We start from the raw sequence: 20331 nt of genomic DNA on the forward strand, positions 1-20331 counted from the left end.
CCGACTCTGTGCAACCCCATAGACGGCAGCCCACCAGGCTCCCCTGTCCCTGGGATTCTCCAGGCAAGAATACTGGAGTGGGTTGCCATTTCCTTCCCCAATGCATGAAAGTGAAAAGTCAAAGTGAAGTCGCTCAGTTGTGTTCGACTCTTAGCGACCTCATGGACTGCAGCCTACCAGGCTCCTCCGTCCATGGGATTTTCCAGGCAAGAGTACTGGAGTGGGGTGCCATTGCCTTCGCAATTATATCTAGGTCACTGCAATTTCACTACGTGCTTTTTGTTGGCTGCCATACCTTGGGGGAAAAAAAAGAGATAAAAGTTAATGGCTGTCTAGTTGAATTTCTTGTATATTAGTTTGTTACGTATATCAACAGTAATTCAAGGTGGCGGTTTAATTGCATCTTCATGAAGAAAAAAAGGATAAGACTGAAGAAGCGTGAAAATGGTAAGCGGACACTATAAGTCATCCGCTTGAGTATCAATTACATAAGCAGAGTGTGAAACGATTAATGCACATTAATACTAATGAGAACTTATGACGTGTAGATATTATCACCCCAGTTAACCGATAGGAAAACTGAGAATCAGAACATTGAGTAACTTGAACAAGACCACCAGGCCAATATGGCCGGATCCGATTTTAGACCTTGAGAAACTTCAGTCAAGCTAACTGGAGGTCCTAAGGCTAAAGGCCGGGTGGTGATGGTGTGATCTTTAAGTGATGTTTGACTCTGGGACCCCATGGACTAACCCCATGGTCAGGCTCTATGTACGGCCCACTAATAATTGCTAAAGTGTAATTCACTTTGTACTAGCGGCCGCCCCTACCCTAAGACAGGAACCGCTTAGCGGCGGTATTTAAAGCCACCATAAGCCTAGGCCCCGCCTCCCCGCCCGGCGCAGGCGTCCTTCCTTCTGCCGCCGTTCGCTGTTTCTTCGTCCCGCTCCGCCCCTGTTCGGGTGCCTTCGCAGCCGCCTTCATTCGCCTGCGACCGCGGCGCCCCGAGTGACGTCACAAGGACTGGCCCCTTTCATTGGTTCATTTCAATAGTCGCGGGATACTTGAACTGCGGGAACAGCCGCAGCTCCGGCGGGCTGCTCGCTTCATTTCGGGGGCGTCCTTGTCCCTCCACGCCCAGCAGTTCCTGCCTCCGCCTTTCTCAGTCTTCTCGGTCCTACACGGTCCCGAGCGGACGGGCAGGCTGGCTCGGGCTGCGGCGGGCGGGTACGGCTGGAGTGTTCCTCGGCTGGTCGGCGGGACGCAGTGCACGCTGCTTGGCGCCGGGCTGATCCCGCCGCGCCCCCGGGAGCAGTGATGTTGGGCAGCTCCGCGCACGGGCCTGCGGCCCGCGAGGCGGGTTCGGCGGTAACATTGCAGCAGACGGCGTTCCAGGAGGACCAGGAGAACGTCAATCCCGAGAAGGCGGCGCCCGCCCAGCAGCCCCGGACCCGGGCTGGACTGGCGGTACTGAGGGCCGGAAACTCGCGGGGTCCAGCTCCCCAGAGGCCTAAGACGCGACGGGTAAAGCAATGAACGATATCCTCAGGAGGGAGGGCCGAGCCGGGGTTTTGCACGGGTTTAGCCGGCAGAGGAGAGTGGCGAGAAAGCATTCCCTGGGCTTTTCGCGGGAGGCTAGGATCTGGAGTCCCTTGATCCCTGGGTTTCTAGAGTGTAGGACGCCACATTACTCCCATTAGTTACTCTCCCATACTGTCCCTGACAGCGCTATGCGTTCATGCTGCCTCTCAGCTTTCCATTGGGAGTATTTTTCCATTGATAATGGGATCAAACCAAGCCCCACAACGTTGAGTATGATCTTTGCCCGCCTCCGCGCCTTTCTGCTTTAAACCCCAGGCACTATTCCGACCTTATTCGTCTTCCCCATATGGGTAAAGAAACTACCTCTACTTTGGGCAAAGGTATAAAAAATACTTTGCTTTTGGTCAATTCCGCCATCTTACTGAATTTGCTCTGTTGCTCCACCCTGGGGTGAAAAAGGAAAACCACTTTTGTTTTTTGCCATCTCTGTTAAATTTGGCATCTTTCGGCCTGCCACTCCAGGCATCTCTGGCCTAGTTTTGCAAAGTTCCATTTGGTGTGACTCTGAAATCTTTGGTGTCACAGGAATGCCTATGACAAATTGAAGCATCTCTTTTTTCTCCAGCTACTCAAATTTCCTTGCCTGAACTTTGCCCCCAAAAGTTTTAATTTTCCTGATAGAGGATTTGGGACTATACTCAGCAGTATAAGGGGATGAAAGTAAAATTCCACTTAATAGGCTCAAAGCAGTTAATTATTTCATTGTAGGTTGCACCTCTTAAGGATCTTCCTATAAATGATGAGTATGTCCCTGTTCCTCCCTGGAAAGCAAACAATAAACAGCCTGCATTTACCATACATGTGGATGAAGCAGAAGAAGAAATTCAAAAGAGGCCAACTGAATCTAAAAAATCAGAAAGTGAAGATGTCTTGGCCTTTAATTCAGCTGTTACTTTACCAGGACCAAGAAAGCCACTGGCACCTCTTGATTACCCAATGGATGGTAGTTTTGGTAAGTTTTAAAGAAAACTTGAATAAATATAATTACTAAATAGGTTGGATTAATATTTTCCTTCTAAGACATTTTACCTGAGCCTTACTACATTATGAGTTAGGCATAATATAACAAGTTTAGAAAGGGTGTGACTTATCTCAGGCCTCACAGCTAATCCGTGACCTGGTGACCTCCAAAAAGATTCTAATCCCATGCTCCTTCTGGTACACTGCTAGTCACATCAATTTCATTAGATCCCAAAGACTTAATTCAGAGAAGGCAATGGCACCCCACTCCAGTACTCTTGCCTGGAAAATCCCATGGATGGAGGAGTCTGGTAGGCTGCAGTCCATGGGGTCGAGAAGAGTCGGACACAACTGAGCGACTTCACTTTAACTTTTCACTTTCATGCATTGGAGAAGGAAATGGCAACCCACTCCAGTGTTCTTGCCTGGAGAATCCCAGGGATGGGGAGCCTGGTAGGCTGCCATCTATGGGGTCTCACAGAGTCGAACACGACTGAAGTGACTTAGCAAAAAAAAAAAGACTTAATTGACCCTTGAAATATTTGCTTGGTTGGGAGAATATATTTCAGTTAAGACTAACTTTGTTCATACCATTTCAGAGAATGCCATCTGAGGATGCAGCTTTAAATATTGAGATAGCCAACATCCCTTCCAGCTCTAAAATTTGTTTCTGTAAAACCTGAGTGATTGTCTGATATCAGAAAGAATTGTCTTCCTGTGAGTCAGAGTAACTGCTATGGACAGCTCTGTCTGCAGTTTGTGCTGCTTTACCATCAGGCTATGGGTTCACTGGACAGCTCACTGAATTCAGTATCAGTTTTAGTTGTATAAATGAGAGGTATAGCAGAGAAGTACTTTGGAAATACAGTAATTTGTGTATTATTTAAAATTTACAGCAAATTTTAACCTCAAAGTAAACTTTGAGCTGAAATAATAATGGATGACATTCATTGCCTCCAAAGATGAATTTACCAATCACCCATTGATTGTACCGTTAATATGTTTGAACTGCCCATGACAAATCTGATTTCCTCTTTAGCACACTTGTTAGCCCTGCTTCTAATTGTTGCCTGGATTATGCTTTGCAAATGTTAGACTTTGGGGTCTGCAAACTCTCTTGTGACAAATCCTAGATATTATCTCAAGAGTTTGGATTTTAACCTTGTTCTAACAGAACCAGTCTTCCTATCATGCGAGGTGAATGATGGTTTAACTTAATAACCTGCTTCTCAAATTCATTTTCCTGTTAATGGTCTAATGATATTTTAATTAAAATCATTCCAAAACTAAGTAGACAGAGGTACTAAAATGAGAGTTAAATCTTCTATGTATTTTGTTATAAAAAGCTCTTTTAGTCGGATGAAATAAGCTCATTGGTAGTATGGGACTCCTTACAAGGACAATCATTTTTAGCTCTTAAGTCAAAAACTAAGTGAACTTAACTGTACTTTTGATTTGTCCCAGAGTCTCCACATACTATGGAAATGTCAGTTGTATTGGAAGATGAAAAGCCAGTGAGTGTTAATGAAGTACCAGACTACCATGAGGACATTCACACGTACCTTAGGGAAATGGAGGTAACTGCTCCCTGAATCTACTCTTTACACTGCTGTTTATTTACTGTGGGGAAATGAAATTAAGATGATGTTTTTAAATTCTTTAACTGCCAGTTAATTACTGTAATTATAAGTTTCTGGCATGTAGCTAGTATCTGTTAATGATAGAATTTCTAACTGCAATTTTAACACTCAACAGGTTAAATGTAAGCCTAAAGTGGGTTACATGAAGAAACAGCCAGACATTACTAACAGTATGAGGGCTATCCTCGTGGACTGGTTAGTTGAAGTAGGAGAAGAATATAAACTGCAGAACGAGACCCTGCATTTGGCTGTGAACTACATTGATAGGTTTCTTTCATCCATGTCTGTGTTGAGAGGAAAACTTCAACTTGTGGGCACTGCTGCTATGCTTTTAGCCTCGTAAGTCCAACTTGGTTCACTGGGTTAAAAGTGATTAGTATTTTTCTGTGTAGGGAAGAAATTGTGATTTAAAATACATATATTTGGCAAGTGTGATGTTTTAACATATAACACAAACCAGGACTCACAACTACTTGAGGGGTGATAGTGTAGATGAAACTATAAATTTAGGACATTAATTTGCCTAAATCGGTCTTTCAGGGCACTAGAACCTACAGACTGGCAAGATTTTAATACACTAGGACTAGGTTACAAAGTATGGTTCCTTCCACAGAAAAGTACCTTCTGTTAAATAAGCAAAAGCTTACCTTTTCCCCATTAAGATATGAAAACTAAAATATAAACCATTTTTAAAGAAATTTCCTACATTTTCAATTATTTGATGACCTTGCTCCCATCTTGGGAAGTCAGTCTCTCATTTCCTTGGACTTCAGTGGAAGACATATATATATGGGGCTTTTAATTAGCATTTATCCAATTTCAGCTAAAAATGGTCAAGTATCAGTGGAAACAAGCAACTGGTTTCAAATTCATCCCATTGATTCTGCTTAAGGGATTTCAAGTTGGGATAAACAAGCTTGCTTTTCTTTTAGAAGGACTAATTACTTCTTTCATTGTAGAAAGTTTGAAGAGATATACCCGCCAGAAGTAGCAGAGTTTGTATACATTACAGATGACACTTATACCAAGAAACAAGTTCTAAGGATGGAGCACCTAGTCTTGAAAGTCCTGGCTTTTGACTTAGCTGCACCAACAATAAATCAGTTTCTTACCCAGTACTTTTTGCATCAGCAGCCTGCAAACTGCAAAGTTGAAAGTTTAGCAATGGTAAGTTCTTTTCATTCTGTTGAATGAAGATTCTGAGGTCACAAATGGGGCAAGCTCTAGTTTCATTATACAGTCTTGGCCAAGGAATATAGTATTCTAGGACAGATGAGTGCTGCAGCACATGAGAGCAAGCCCATCACTCGCAAAGGATAATGTAAACTGGGAAAGCATTGGGGACATGAGAATGGAAAATAAGTGGTAGCCAGAAGGGTTGTTCTAAAGGCTAGAGGAAAAATACAGGATGAGAATGAAGCAAAACAATGCAGTAGTGGATGTATTTAAAGATGTGACTGTGAAAATTTTTATATGGTTGCTATACAGCAGTCTTAAAAGACAGGAAAAAATTAGGTCAGAAAGGGAGGATTTGAGGTTTGAATTCCAGAGCTCTTATGATCATAAAGTTATTTACTTTTTCATTCCAGTTTTTGGGAGAGTTAAGTTTGATAGATGCTGACCCATATCTAAAGTATTTGCCGTCAGTTATCGCTGCAGCAGCCTTTCATTTAGCACTCTACACAGTCACAGGACAAAGCTGGGTATGTATTACAACATCTTCACACGTCTACTTTGTGATTTTAAATGCCTGTGCCAGATAAGTAACTGTCCTAGACAATTGATAGTTGTCTAAATGTACTGAACTGGAAGAGTTGTTCAACCATCTACTCTGTTTAAAGTGTCCTGTCTTAGAAAGCTTAGTTAATACTTGGATTTGAAAGATGTGCTTAAAGAATTTGGGCGACAAGGCCTGCCACTGGCAGGGAAAATTGTAAAAATTGAAGTCAGCAAAAAGGAGCTTAAGAAAACTGGAAAATGTTCAGTTTAGTTGCTTAGTCATGTCTGATTCCTTGTGACCCTGTGGCCTGCAGCATGCTAGGCTTCCCTGTTCACCATTGGAGGTGTTAGCTAGGCTTCCCTGTTCACCATTGGAGGTGTTAAATACTGAAGTTTAACAAAACTCAAGCTTAATGCCAACTACTAACTTGTGTTTAGTGTCTGTTACAAAAACAAAGTCCAGTGGTTTTCTCCTCCCTCCTGCAGCCTGAATCATTAGTACAGAAGACTGGATATACTCTGGAAACTCTAAAGCCTTGTCTCCTGGACCTTCACCAGACCTACCTCAGAGCACCACAGCACGCACAACAGTCAATAAGAGAGAAGTACAAAAATTCAAAGTAAGAATTAACAGCAGTAGATATTACACAAGTTTGCTTTTCCAGGCTGTCCCTACAGTTCAGAGTTCCTTAATATTTTAACTTTTATTATTTAAGCAACTGCTCTCTTAGCAGCCATGTGTTTTGAGCTTTCTGTCCTACATTTGAGGGAGAAGAGGGGAGAGGAACAGGGCATGCATGCATGTTTGGGGGACCAAACTGGCTTTGTAAATATTAAATCAAGTAGGCAGAAATTTGTGAGTTCCTGGTATGTGTATAATTCCATGATCTGCTTCACCCAATGAATGTTGACTAAAAATGGATTTTTTTTTTTCTACTTACAGGTATCATGGTGTTTCTCTCCTCAACCCACCAGAGACACTAAATGTGTAACAGTGAAAAGACTGCCTTTGTTTTCTAAGATGTAAATCACTCAAAGTATATGGTGTACAGATTTTATCTTAGGTTTTAATTTTACAATCATTTCTGAATACAGAAGCTTATGGTCCAGTACAAATTATGGTATCTATTACTTTTTAAATGGTTTTAATTTGTATATCTTTTGTAAATGTAACTATCTTAGATATTTGGCTAATTTTAAGTGGTTTCTGTTAAAGTATTAATGATGTCAGCTGTCAGGATAATAATTAATAAATTGATTTGGAAAATTTGGTTTGTAAGTCAAATTTAATTTGAAGTAAAAATTTGACTTCAGGATTTCACTCAGATTCATCAGGACTGGGAAGGCTTCTCCTTCCAACACACAGGTGCTGACATTCACTTCCTTAAGGAACTGGGCCAGCTGTGACTTGGGAATAATCTGAGACTCTGTCAGGCCTGTGTACACACTATGAAAACACTTCTTCATTCGTCAGCTTTTAGTACACTTGACCTACCAAAATGACAGCTATTTAAAACCTGTAGAGTTCTCTAAACATTTAAAGCGTAATGTAAAAAACTGTATAAAGAAGTAGATTTTATGATGGATTTGTGAATAAAATACTCGATTGTTAGCACTGAATAAATACCTTTTTAATAGTTATATACACAAATATACAACTATGTGAACTTTAATTGGCCGCTCTCTTCTTTTTTCTTTTCTTCACTGGCTTTTTACTTGGTGCTTTTACTTGTGTTGCACTGATGGTCTGTGTTCTGTGAACAAAGTAAATTAATGTTTCAAAAGTATTAGTACTATGAGCTGATTCCACAAATGGTTTTTACCAACCTTACTTCCTACACTGCCCCCTACTTTGGTGATCCAAACTTTACTTTTTCCAGTAGGTTGGATATTTACCAACTATGGCAAAAGAATACTGTAACCTTGAAAGGCACCCATGCAGATGTATAGAGAAACCATAGAAAGAACATCTGGATTGCTAATGAAAAAGGTGTCTGTTTAGAGGGTAAGATGACAATAAACCAGAGAGCAAGCCTCTAAAGAGTCTTGAGTACACATTTGAAATAAATCAGAAATTTGTTACCTTATTTTCTTTGGATTCTTATCTGGTTCTAAAATGATCATTTCTTCTTCTTCACTGTCTGAGAGCACTATAGGGGCATCTTTAAGAAAATGTTAGAGGAATTAGAGTTCAGATAGAAGAGGCCCAGGTGGCATTTTGGCTGGAGGCTTACAGATCTGTTTGGTTCTTCCCTTCCCTGAGTTTATTCGTTGGAGTGCTGAAAAACCATGTGTGCTGCTTTCACAGAAAAGTTAGGGGGTAAATCTATCTATTTTACAGATACAGTGCATCTTTTATAGAACTAATCTGGAAACAAGTCAATATGCCAAATGAATTCCTTGTGCTTTTTAAAAGATTTTTGCCAAACTCCTCCAGAAACTGTCAATTTAAATTCCAAAAAACAGTATATGAAGAATCCATTTCCTACAAATCCATTTCTGATCCACGTAAGAGTTTTCCATTTCTTCCTTTGTTCGTATATGTGTGCTAAGTTGTGTCAATTGTGACCCTAGCTCCTCTGCCCCTGGGATTCTCCAAGCAAGAAAATTGGAGTGGGTTGCCACTTCCTCCTCCAGTGGATCTTCCCCACCCAGGGATGGAACCCAGGTCTCTTAGGTCTCCTGCATTGGCAGGCGGGCCACCTATATATATAAAGGCATATATAGTTTAAAAAAAAAAAAAAGTATCAAGCTGAGTAAGGATCCCAATCAATGGGTAATTTTTTTTTTTTTGGCCTTCCAAAATACCCAGTAGGTTCTCAGTAATATTTACAGGCAATAATCTTCCTCAAAGGCAGACAGGTATGTGCAACTATTTTCTCAGCCAGATTTAGTAACTGTCCTTTAGGTCTACTAACCTACTTTATGTCTACATAAATAATTCATGATAGAATTTGATTTTCCTTAAAATAGCCACAGGTGAGAACCATTTCTATAGTTCTGTTGCTTTCAGGATGCCAAGAACATCTAGGAATACCACTGTTCATACACATTTAGAATGTTGTGGGTTCTCATACAGCTCTATTATGGTAGCCCCATGTGGCTACTTAACTATATCAATAAAATTCAGTATTTGGTTACACAAGCCACATTTCACTGCTCAACAGCACTGGCCTAGGGGCTACTATGCTGGACAGTGTAGACAACATTTCTAACACTGCAGAAAATTGCATGGACAGCACTATTCTAATACATGTTATGATACTTCCTTTTTGTATTTGAGGCTTCCCAACTGACTCAGTGGTAAAGAATCCACCTGCCAATGCAGGAGACGGGGGTTTGATCCCTGGGATGGGAAGACTGCCTGGAAGAGGAAATGGCAACCCACTCCAGTATTCTTACCTGGGAAATCCCACAGACAGAGTCTGGCAGGCTACAGTCAATGGGGTCTTTAAGAGTCAGAAGCAACTTGGCGACTGAGCATGCACTAAAAACTATACAAAGAAAAAACAGCGTGCACGAATGGGGTTTAAGAAACTTATCCTTTTACAACTGGCCTGGATATATAATCAAAAAAAAAAAAAAAAAAATTTTGTGCCACTCTCCTCACATATCAAAGAATACCACCATTCTACAAAGAAAAGTATATTCTTAGAAAAGAACTGGGAGTTAACATTGCAGTTAGCCTCAACAGTTGAAATTTAAATTAACATTTAGTCCCTCTAAATAAGTAAATGCTAATATAAAAATAAGATTCCTAAGATATATGTGTGTATATATATATATACACATTACATATAGCCATAAAGTGTCACATACCTTGGCTTCCAATATTAGAGACTTCTACTCCTGTGTCCATTTTCATACCATCAAGAATGATAGCTTCATCACTGCCACCTTCATCCTCGTCTTCCTTCTCAGAGTCTTCAAGATGACCCCAGGAGTTTTCTATTCCCTCTCCAATTTGGGCGGTCCCAGGAGTCCACAGCACAGGTTTAGAAACACTTAGCAAGTTAAGAAAACTAAATAACAAATACACTGCTATTTGATGCAGTGCTGAAAACAATTAGAATGAAAGTTCTTTTCTGTTAAGTCTGAAGTTCACCTCAAATTCTTACAAAAATTAATGGCTATACTATGGATGGCTGAAGAATGAAGAAAAAAATGTGTAACTCAGGTTAAGATTTTATGGACAGAATGGGTAAAAAATATCAAGACACACACACTGGCTTGGAACATTTCAGTTGTAGTAATAAATTTGGTAAATGAATTAACTTTAAGAACAATGTAATGGTGTGTATATAGTCTTTGACTATGTCACTGAGATTCAAGAATTTTTCCAAAAGGAAAATAAAACACTGAAAGTTGTTAGAATATAAAATTTTCTGATTTCTGAGGATAGTTGAAGGGAAGGTAGATGTTACACCATCAATTTACCTCAACACTATCTTGTCTTGTAAATGTTTTTTTCTAACAGTGTTTTCAGAAAAAAATTTCAGTATGCACGCACTTCACACAGCCCTAATCATGCCACAAGTATTATAAATCTTGTTTTTACTGAGAAAAAAAATCACCCAGTAAAGATACACTTCTGAAGGAGGTTCAGCTTCAGAAATGATTTCTTCTGCTTTCTCTTCCACATCAGAGGTATCAATAGGGGCCTTTTCCATTTTAAATGCTGTAATCCTTTGATTTGCCATAGATTCTGCAAAGCCAAACTTTCCACCTTCTTTCCTATGTGGATTTTTTTAGGGAGTGGGGAGGGAAAGGGAGATTGAGATGGAAGAGAAGACAGGAAGGAAAAAAAAGTTAACTATTTTATCCTTTTGATAGATGAGACATTGGATGAGAAATTATTTGACTAACTTAATCTCACCCATTTATTTGGCCTATCAAGTGAGATAATAGAAAGCTACTATAATTAACCATTTCTTAAACCACGTGCCAAGCATGTGCTATGTGCTTGAAGTATATTATTCTCCAAACCTCAAACCAGCCCCACCAGGTAGGCAGTAACCTCCCAGACCACAGAAGACACTGAAGTGCCAAGACACAGCTATTGCTTAATGTCACAAAGTAAGAAGAGATGGGCATCAACCCCAGCTTGTGTTCTGTTAGTATAAGTTACCAGATTCTCTTTTTCCTAAGAAATGTTATTTTTTTTTTTAAAGAAAAGCATTGTGTGGCCTTTCAGTACAGATTATGCTTGAATGGAATGCAATACAATAAACAGTTTGATCAACTTTCAAAAACATTAAGTACTATATTCAACTGAGACTATTAGATAAGGAAAGATTTGAGTGTAAAAATTGTATGGTTATGCTTGTGCAAGGAAAGTTGTTAACAGAAAAATTTATAACAAGACCATTCAATTCTAAAAAAAATTAAACTTACCTAACTTTCTGGTCGTTCTCCAAAGCTTTTTGTATTAGCTCTGTAATTTCCACTACTTTCACACCAGCTATTTTACTGCATCTCAAAACCTATTTATAAAAGTGAATGCTATTATTTAAAGACAACAAATCAAAGAGTTTTCTTTAGCAAAACTAAAAACATAAGATTAGTTTTTCTACCTTTGCAATTTAAGCCTTACTTTTTTTTCAAATTAGAAAATAATACAATATAAAAACACAAATTAAGGCAAGATGTAAGAGACTTTTAATTAAGGGAACTGACCAGAAACTTTTCTATGACAATGTAAGATACCACTAAAAAGGCCACATGTACACTCACTTCCTTTCTGTGAGTGATCCCTATCTCTGCTCAAGACAGAGCTGCAAAGTATCCTCTCAGAAGCTTTCATAAAGCAGACTCCCAGGCCTCAGGGACCAGTGGTTCAGAATCTCTGGAAATAACATTTACATTTAATTTATACTACACAGTCCAAAGTATCCATATTGATCCTTACATTCTAACAAGAAGGTGCTGACATTAAGACTACTTCCTATTTTACAGATAAAGAGACTAAAGAACAAAAAGATGAAATAATCTGCCAAAGGTCAGTTAGTGTAAGGCAGAGCTGGAACTCCAACCAAGTAGCCTTTGTGCTCCTAACCAGCTGCACCATGTGCTACGCAGCAATCTATTTTCTAAAAGCCTCCACATGAACCTTATATGCAGCTGGATTTGAGAATTTCTGCCCACTGTACCCAAATCTCGAAAGTAAAATTTATACCTAAATCTACTTTATGACACTTAAAAAAAAATAGGGATATAAATCCCTTTCCTCACTGGGAAGAAGAGTATTCTTCTATGTAGAGGGGTTAGACTGTGGAGCACCACACACCGGGGAGGAAGGCAGGAAGGACCCCTTGTAGCATAAGGACAACAGAGCATAAGGATAGTCATGAAACCAGAGTCTAACAGAGCCTAGGATCAATCACGGAAAATACCTGTTGGATTTTACGCAAAAATCGAGAAAAAGCTTCTAAAACTAAGAGACCTATTCTTAATGGAACATCAATCAAAATACTGACTTGATCTTTTAGCAGCATTATCCCACCACTGGACTGGATGGTACAAATCTCTCGATGCTTATTCATGGCAATCACCAGCAAGCCATCCATTACACGTTCTTCTCGTTCACTGGGATCCACCAATAAATATGTTCTGAAATGAAAGTTAAATGTACCTGAACAAATGTGATACTGAGTGCTTGTCAATTTTTTTAAATTGGATAATTATTTACTGTGTTGGTTTCTACCATTTATCAACCATGTATCAGCCATAGGTATGCCTATGTCCCCTCCCTCCCACCTCCCAGCCCATCCCACCCCTCTAGATTGTCAGGGCACCAGATTTGAGCTCCCTGTGCCATACAGCAAGTGTCCACTGGCTGTCTAATTTTACGTATGGTTAAGTCTATGTTTCAAAGCCACTCTCAGTTTGTTACCTCCCTCCTTCCCTGTGTCCACAAGTCTGTTGTGTGTGTCTGCATCTCCATTACTGCCCTGCAGATAGGTTCATCAGTACCATCTTTCTGGATTCCATATGTATGTGTTAATATATGATATTTGCCTTTCTCTTTCTGACTTAGTTCACCCTGTATAATAGGCTCTAGGTTCATCCACCTCATTAGAATTGAGTTAAATGTTTTTCCTTTTTATGACTGAGTAATATTCCATTGTGTATATGTACCACAGCCTCTTTATCCATTCATCTGTCAATAATCATCCAGGTTGCTTCCATGTCCCGGCTATTGCAAATAGTGCTTTGATGACACTGGAGTACATAATGTCTTTTTCAATTATAGTTTTCTCAGGGTATACATATATATATATATATATATATATGCCCAGTAATGGGATTGCTGGGTTATGCGGTGGTTTTATTCCTCATTTTTTAAGGAAATTCCATACTACAGTAGTTGTATCAATTTGCATTCCCACCACCAGTGCAAAAGGGTTCCCTCTTCTCCATATCTTTTCCAGCATTTATTGTCTTTAGATTTTTTCATGATGGCCATTCTGACTGGTGTGAGGTGATACCTCATTGTAGTTTTGATTTGCATTTCTCTGGTAATGAGCAATGTTGAGCATCTTTTCATGGGTTTATACGCTATGTGTATAGTAATGAGCAATGCTGAACATCTTTTTTTATGTGTTTATAAACCATGTGTATATCTTCTTTGGAGAAACATCTGTTAAGATTTTCTGCCAATGTTTTGATTGGGTTGTTTGTTTTTTTGGTATTGAGCTGAATGCTGCTGCTGCTGCTAAGTTGCTTCAGTCATGTCTGACTCTGCACAACCCCATAGACGGCAGCCCACTAGGCTCCTGCGTCCCTGGGATTCTCCAGGCAAGAACACTAGAGTGGGTTGTCATTTCCTTCTCCAATGCATGAAAGTGAAAAGTGAAAGTGAAGTTGCTTAGTCGTGTCCGACTCTTGGCAACCCCATGGACTGCAGCCCACCAGGCTCCTCCATCCATGGGATTTTCCAGGCAAGAGTACTGGAGTGAGGTGCCATTGCCTTCTCCATTGAGCTGAATGAGCCGCTTGTATAGTCTGGAAATTAATCATTTGTCAGGTTTGCTACTATTTCTCCCATTCTGTGTCAGTTTTAAGACAATGGATATTTTTAAAAGATTTGTTATTGTTCAGCCAAGTCATGTCTGACATGAGCTGTAGCCCACCCAGCTCCTCTGTTCATGGGATTTCCCAGACAAGAATACTAGAGTGGGTTGCCATTTCCTACTCCAGGGGAATCTTCTCAACCCAGGGACTGAACCCACATCTCCTGCACTGCAGGCACCTTCTTTACCACTGATCCACTCCACCTGCCAATGCAGGAGGCATGGGTTCAATCCCTGGGTCAGGAAGAATCAGGAAGATCCCCTGGAGAAGGAAATGGCAACTCACTTCAGTATTTGTGCCTGGAAAATCCCATGGACAGAGAAGTATCAATCTAATCACACCATTTTTAAAAGCCAGCACTATAATAACATCAAGAGAGTGTATGCAGGTCTGAGCCTATGAATTTGAGTCACTTCAATGTGAAGAGACAACAGAATTATTAAAACATTAATTTGGTTAATTTTAAAGCTTCCCTAATATTCTGTACTTTGAAATTCTTTCAGATTCTGCTTATTGCTCATTAAAAAAATGCAAAATATCTCAGGAATAATTTTTAAGATACTGATCACATATTAAAATAATATTTTAGATACACTAAGTAAAATAAACTATATCAAAATTAATTTTACCTGTTTCTTTTTATTTTTAATGTGCTACTAAACCTACATATATGGCTTATGTAGTAACTCTACTGGACAGTGCTATTTCCCTTTAATAAAATTCAGTGACTGAAAGATAAAAGCTTTTCTCCAATTCTCAGTTATAAAATTGCTAAAATATTTATACCTTTGTTTCTAAAGGTATATTAAACTTAAGGCTCAAGTTTTCATTTAAAGGCACCTAAACACCATTTAAAGGACCTAAGATTTCAGGTTTTCTGTTGTAGGAGGAATTAGCAGTGAGTTGTGAAGAAACTGCTGGAGAGCTAAAGGAACCTAGATTTTTACCCATCTGTGAACCATTCCCCCTTGTGACCTGCTCTTACTCTATAACTATTCCATCTATTATGTTCCTCAAATATACTCCAAAGTCTTCTTCCATTAATCCATAGTAAGTCTCACCCACGCTCCAATTAGAACCTAATATCTGTATCTAGGAAAGATACACTAACATGCTGTGGTAAACTCATAAATTTCTAAGTAATCCATGAAAAGAAAAACGTCAAGTCTCTTCGTTTAGAGGAGAGTTTATCACTTCTGTTGAGGAAACTCTCAGTACTGAGCGTTTGTCAACTAATGCTCTTACAAAGAAAGAGAAGAATTATAAAGTACTTTAATATTAAAGGAAGGATTTGTTCATTTGCCTATGGCATATTTGAATGGAACAAAAAATTTCTAGCTTCATTAATAATTTTGGCCATGATGAGGATGAGACTTACCCTTGCTGGAAGAAGGCGAAACTGACACAAATGGGCATGTGATGGATGCTCAATGGTACAGGATCACGTTCTTCTAGTGTATACTGTTTGAAAATAAGTTTCAATAATTACAGTCCCTAAGTTATAAACATACAAAAAAATCATCTTGTACATCAAGTATTAAGGTAAAAGATGAAATCCCTTTAATCCTGAGTACCTAAATAACTTCTTTTGCAATTACCTGTTTGACTTTGCCATTCACCTTTCTTATAACTTTATGTATTTGTCAAAAAGGTTTATTGAGGTATAATTCACATACCATAAAGTCCACTAATTGTTAGTAAATAATCCACTTTCTAGTAAATATACCAGTTCAGTTCAATTCAGTTGCTCAGTTGTGTCCGACTCTTTGACCCCATGGACTGCAGCACGCCAGGCCTCCCTGTCCATCACCAACTCGCGGAGTTTACCCAAACTCATGTCCATTGAGTCAGTGATGCCATCCAACCATCTCATCCTCTGTCATCCCCTTCTCCTCCCGCTTTCAATCTTTCTCAGCATCAGAGTCTTTTCCAATGAGTCAGTTCTACGCATCAGGTAGCCAAAGTACTGAAGCTTCAACTTCAACATCATAGTTGTGTAATTATTACCAAAATCCAGTTTTTTTTCAAACATTCTCATTACTCACCTCAAATCCTTTTAGCATGTCTGAAGTTGATCACCCTCACTCCCAGGTCAAAGCAACCACTGATTTACTTTGTCTCTAGAAATCTGCCTTTTCTGGGCATTGCATGTAAGTGGAATCAATTTTCCATCTCCTGCATCTGCCTCCTTTCAACTGAGCCTGTTTCATCCACCTTGAAGTATACATGACATCAGCAGCTTGGTCCTTTTTGCTGTGAAATAATATTCCACTGTGTAGATATACCATACTTTGCTTTTCCATTCACTAGTTGGTGAACATTTGGACAGTTTCCAGTTTTTGGCTATAGCAAACAGTGTTGCTATGAACAGTCACATAGAAGTCTTTGAGTGAATGTATACTTTCATTCTCTTTGAGTACACTCTTAGGGACAGAATTGGTGGGCTGTATTAAGTTTACACTTAACTTTTTAAGAAACTGCCAAACTCTTCCAACATGGCTGTACCACTTTACCACCATCAATATCTGTTGAGTATCTTTTTTAATGAATAATTAATTTACTTAGTTTGGGCTGTGCTGGGTCTTTGTTGCTGTGTGGGCTTTTCGGGGGTTACTCTCTGGTTGTGTGGGCTTCTTGCTGTGATGGCTTCTCGTGTTGCAGAGCACAGGCTCTAGGCGAGCAAGCATCAGTAGCTGCAGCGTGTGGGCTCAGCAGCTGCAGCTTATTGGCCCCAGAGCGCTGGCTCAGTGTCTGTGGCTCGGGGGCTGAGGTGCTCCGTGGCCTGTGAGATCTTCATGGATCAGGGATCGAACCTGTGTCTCCTGCACTGGCAGGCAGATTCTTCACCACCCAGCCACCAGGGAAGTCATTTTTTAATAAGTGTCTTTTTTCCCTACTGATCATACTATACTCTCTTACTTCCTTATACCAACTCCCTTCTCTAAAGCAACATCTCCATTGTTAACAAAACTTTGTCTAACATCTCTGTCTTTCAAGAGTCTGCTCCAACTTAATTCCTAAAAATAGCATCATAAATGACAGCTTAGAGAATCTGGGCATCTGATGTTTCCTTTTGTAAATTCAAAAATCAAACTATCACCACAGCGCACTTTCACTGTCCTAGCACATAATTTATATAAATTGAAATTGAGATACTCTGTACACACAAAAAAGGACAATGGAAATAGTCTAAGTCCATGATTTTTGAAATGTGATCCTTATACCACCACTATCAGTATCACCTGGGAACACTGTTAGAAGTACAAAGTACATCCTATCCCATCCTACTCTGAGGGTGGACACTAGCAATATGTTTTAACAATCATTCCAGGTGCTTCTGATGGCTTTTGCCACAGAATAAGAAAAAGCATCTCCCTGTGAAAATACTGAGAACTGTATATTTCTCACACACCCCCTAAGCATAAGCCAGCCACTTTATCTAATGCTCAATCCAGTCTAGTTCTATTTTAGAACATCAAGACAGCCTGTACTTCCATCGACAAAACTTCTGTATAGGAGATTTAAGAGATTTCAAGGGCAATTATAAGCACATGTAGTTTTTGCCTTGTGAACAAATTTTAGAACATATCTAATTGCCATTTACAACAAAACTTCATTAAAAACAAGTTGTCCTGCACATCATTCATTCTTAAGAAGGAGCCTGGCTCACATCATGGGAGCTTACCAATGTTACTTCATCTCCTTGGACAGAGACATCAGGCCTTCGGAAGTGACATAAGGCTACAATTGCAGCAATGCTGGCAGCATCGATAATATTTCCATCATGATTTAATAAATGCAGGTCCACACGTATTTGCCAAACCTAAATGTGAATTTAAAACAAAAATAAATCCTAAATGGTCACAAGCACAGATTATTTATAAGGAAAGATAACACTGTGTGCAAATTTTTCTCTTGCTGTTAAAACATGCCTTTATTCCTTCCAATGTACCAGTAAAAACATATTTAGAAAAGTATTAATCCAGACCAACACCTGAAATACCAATAGTTCACCTTTCTATGAGTCACTTGACGACAGTAAAATATATACTCCAACTGAACAGAACCACCCTTATGTTTAGTACTAAGATTTCCCTAACTCCCAAGACTAACATATTTTTATTGTCTCCTAACTTAAAAAACTTAAACACTTAGGTTCCTGGACAATATTTATGACAACCTTACAAGTACAGGAAGTATAATATTCAAGTGTGCAATGTGGAAAGATTAAAGTGACTTCTCTGAAGCCAAAAAGATGGTTAAAATACCCTAATCAAGAATGAAGTTTTAATATTATTAAGCAGCACACTATGTTGACAGTAATATTTCCAATGTCAGACTACCAGTGACTCACTATGAGGCCTGTGTGGGTCAATGAACTTATCCAAATCAAGGATTTAATCAGATCTTTAGTTCTTCATCCATAAAAAAGGAGAGTCTTACCTGCTTCCATCAACTCACTTATAACATAAGAAAGAGACATGAGAATATGTAAAAACCACAAGTTCTTTGAATAAAGAATTTGTATACAAATCTAAGCTGCTATTTTCACCAATGTTTTTTGTCCCTCCAAAGAGAGATTCTATAGAAAGTTCTACAGACAGCACTCCGTAACATCTGAAGTGAACCAGAAAACTGAATTAACTGAAGCTCTGACAATGAAAGCACAGGTAGAGAGATCCACAAATCAACAGCACTTATCCCAAGATTAAGAATTTTGGGTATATTGCCCACCTTTTCACCAGCAACAACACAGAGAGATTCAGTATCTATACACTTCGAATTTCTTAAACATCTTTCCAAGAGGCGATTCAACTTCACCAAGAGATCTGACTGCCTGTGAAAACAGGAATGGGCTAATGTCATGAAATGTAATACCAGGCATTAAAACAATAGCTCATCCCTGTTAGGCTTTCCTCTGGTTAAAGTAGTTTTTTTAAAAAAGATTTAAATACCTGCCAGGTTCAAAAGCTGGGGCAGCCATCTGAGAGAGTTCAAGGTTAAAAAAAAGAATACCTTCTGTTGCCCTATTGAGTTTTGGAGAAACAAGTTCACAGGAAACCTGTCCAAGAACTCTGCAAATACAAAGTGCAAATCTGTTAACTAAATATTCAGTATGATATATCCCTATGGTTGAAGTTACAAAGTACAGTAGTAGAATACATACAGAAATAAAACATATATAGGCATACCCCGAAACATCTATTACAATATTTAGAATTCCACAGATTTTTAAGCGTCAATGACCATTACTCCTCTTTTCACAAGTATTTAGTGATACAATCGGACATGCAACCTTGAGACACCTTAAGTTTTCATATGGCATAGTTCACCAACATTATCTGACCAATACCTCCACAATTTCCAAATGAACATTAAAAATCAAATTCTCATGTCACTCGGGAAAAGAAGGAAAGTAGGCCCTTCTCAATGACAACAAATGTAAGGAACAAATTCAGTGCAATCACTGCTGGCTGCATATATGATTCACAGAGATCAGAAACAACCATGTGTGGCTCGTGTTGACAGAAAATATATTCATGATTAAAAATGTAAAGTGTAGTTATAAAACTAAAGTCCTACATTTAGGAAAATATACTAATTTGGGGCAGCTAAACAAAATACTGTTCAGACTTCTTATCTGCTTTGTAAACTGAGCCAATAAAGTTCTTTTAAATTTCTCCCTATTGGGCTTATACCTAATTTGAATTGTTACCTTGTTTTCCCAAGCTCCACAATGCAGCACCCATAATCTGTTCCAAATGAAATCTTGATGTTCCTATAATCATAGGTTTGTCTGCCATCCAGCCGCTGTAAGCAGAACATTCATTCGTTTATTCCTAATACAAATATCTATTACTCTTTGCTAGGCAGGCCCCGGGCTAAGGACTTAGAGGTAAGTGTGATACTAACTACTCCACATAGGAGAATGGAAACTAAATGCCCGGGTACTGACAGTCGCTGGCATGACCCGAGCCTTGAAAAGACCCCACCTGAGCCATATAAATACTGGGGGCTTGGGGAAGCACCGGCGGCTCCTCCTGGGGCTCCCCGGGCCTACGAGAGCTAAGTCTAAGCATCCAGGCCGGAAGGCTGCGAGCCGCCTGCAACCCAACCGCTGACGCAGCGCTAAATTCCCAGTTTACCTTCTTCTCTTCAATGGCGCGGAGTAGAAAGCGGCGCTCGCAGTTTGACAGTGGCGTCTCCTTCATGCTGTCGAATCAGGAGACCAACAAGTACTGGAATCCGCAAGGAAAACACAACTCGAACCTCTTCACGCGCGCCCAGCTCGCACCGCGGCGCAGAGAATTGACGTCATCAAAGCGCGGTGGCTGAA

General features: G+C 39.5%; 2 protein-coding genes across 3 annotated transcripts; one reads left to right on the top strand and one right to left on the bottom strand.

Moving 5' to 3' along the window:
* Positions 1-16: 16 nt before the first annotated feature.
* CCNA2 (cyclin A2) lies at positions 17-7576 on the top strand. Its single transcript, XM_027543697.1, has 8 exons — positions 17-1524; positions 2311-2554; positions 4027-4139; positions 4318-4541; positions 5162-5369; positions 5792-5905; positions 6408-6541; positions 6865-7576. Exons 1-8 carry the CDS (start codon positions 1318-1320, stop codon positions 6911-6913), a joined length of 1293 nt encoding a protein of 430 aa, XP_027399498.1. The 5' UTR covers positions 17-1317; the 3' UTR covers positions 6914-7576.
* On the bottom strand, positions 7528-20314 carry EXOSC9 (exosome component 9). Of its 2 annotated transcripts, XM_027543695.1 has the most exons (12): positions 20141-20314; positions 19711-19805; positions 18950-19069; positions 18729-18831; positions 17680-17817; positions 15373-15455; positions 12398-12530; positions 11316-11404; positions 10509-10655; positions 9741-9925; positions 8005-8083; positions 7528-7675 (listed from the first exon to the last, which is right to left on the bottom strand). In XM_027543695.1, the coding sequence occupies exons 1-12, from the start codon at positions 20204-20206 to the stop codon at positions 7591-7593; spliced, it is 1323 nt and encodes a 440-aa protein (XP_027399496.1). In that variant the 5' UTR covers positions 20207-20314; the 3' UTR covers positions 7528-7590. The 2 variants fall into 2 exon arrangements, with proteins under 2 accessions (XP_027399496.1, XP_027399497.1); XM_027543696.1 differs by lacking the exon at positions 8005-8083 and having other exon boundaries at positions 7535-7675.
* Positions 20315-20331: the final 17 nt, after the last annotated feature.

Source organism: Bos indicus x Bos taurus, chromosome 6, assembly GCF_003369695.1.
Source record: "Bos indicus x Bos taurus breed Angus x Brahman F1 hybrid chromosome 6, Bos_hybrid_MaternalHap_v2.0, whole genome shotgun sequence".
Classification (NCBI taxonomy): Eukaryota; Metazoa; Chordata; class Mammalia; order Artiodactyla; family Bovidae; genus Bos; species Bos indicus x Bos taurus.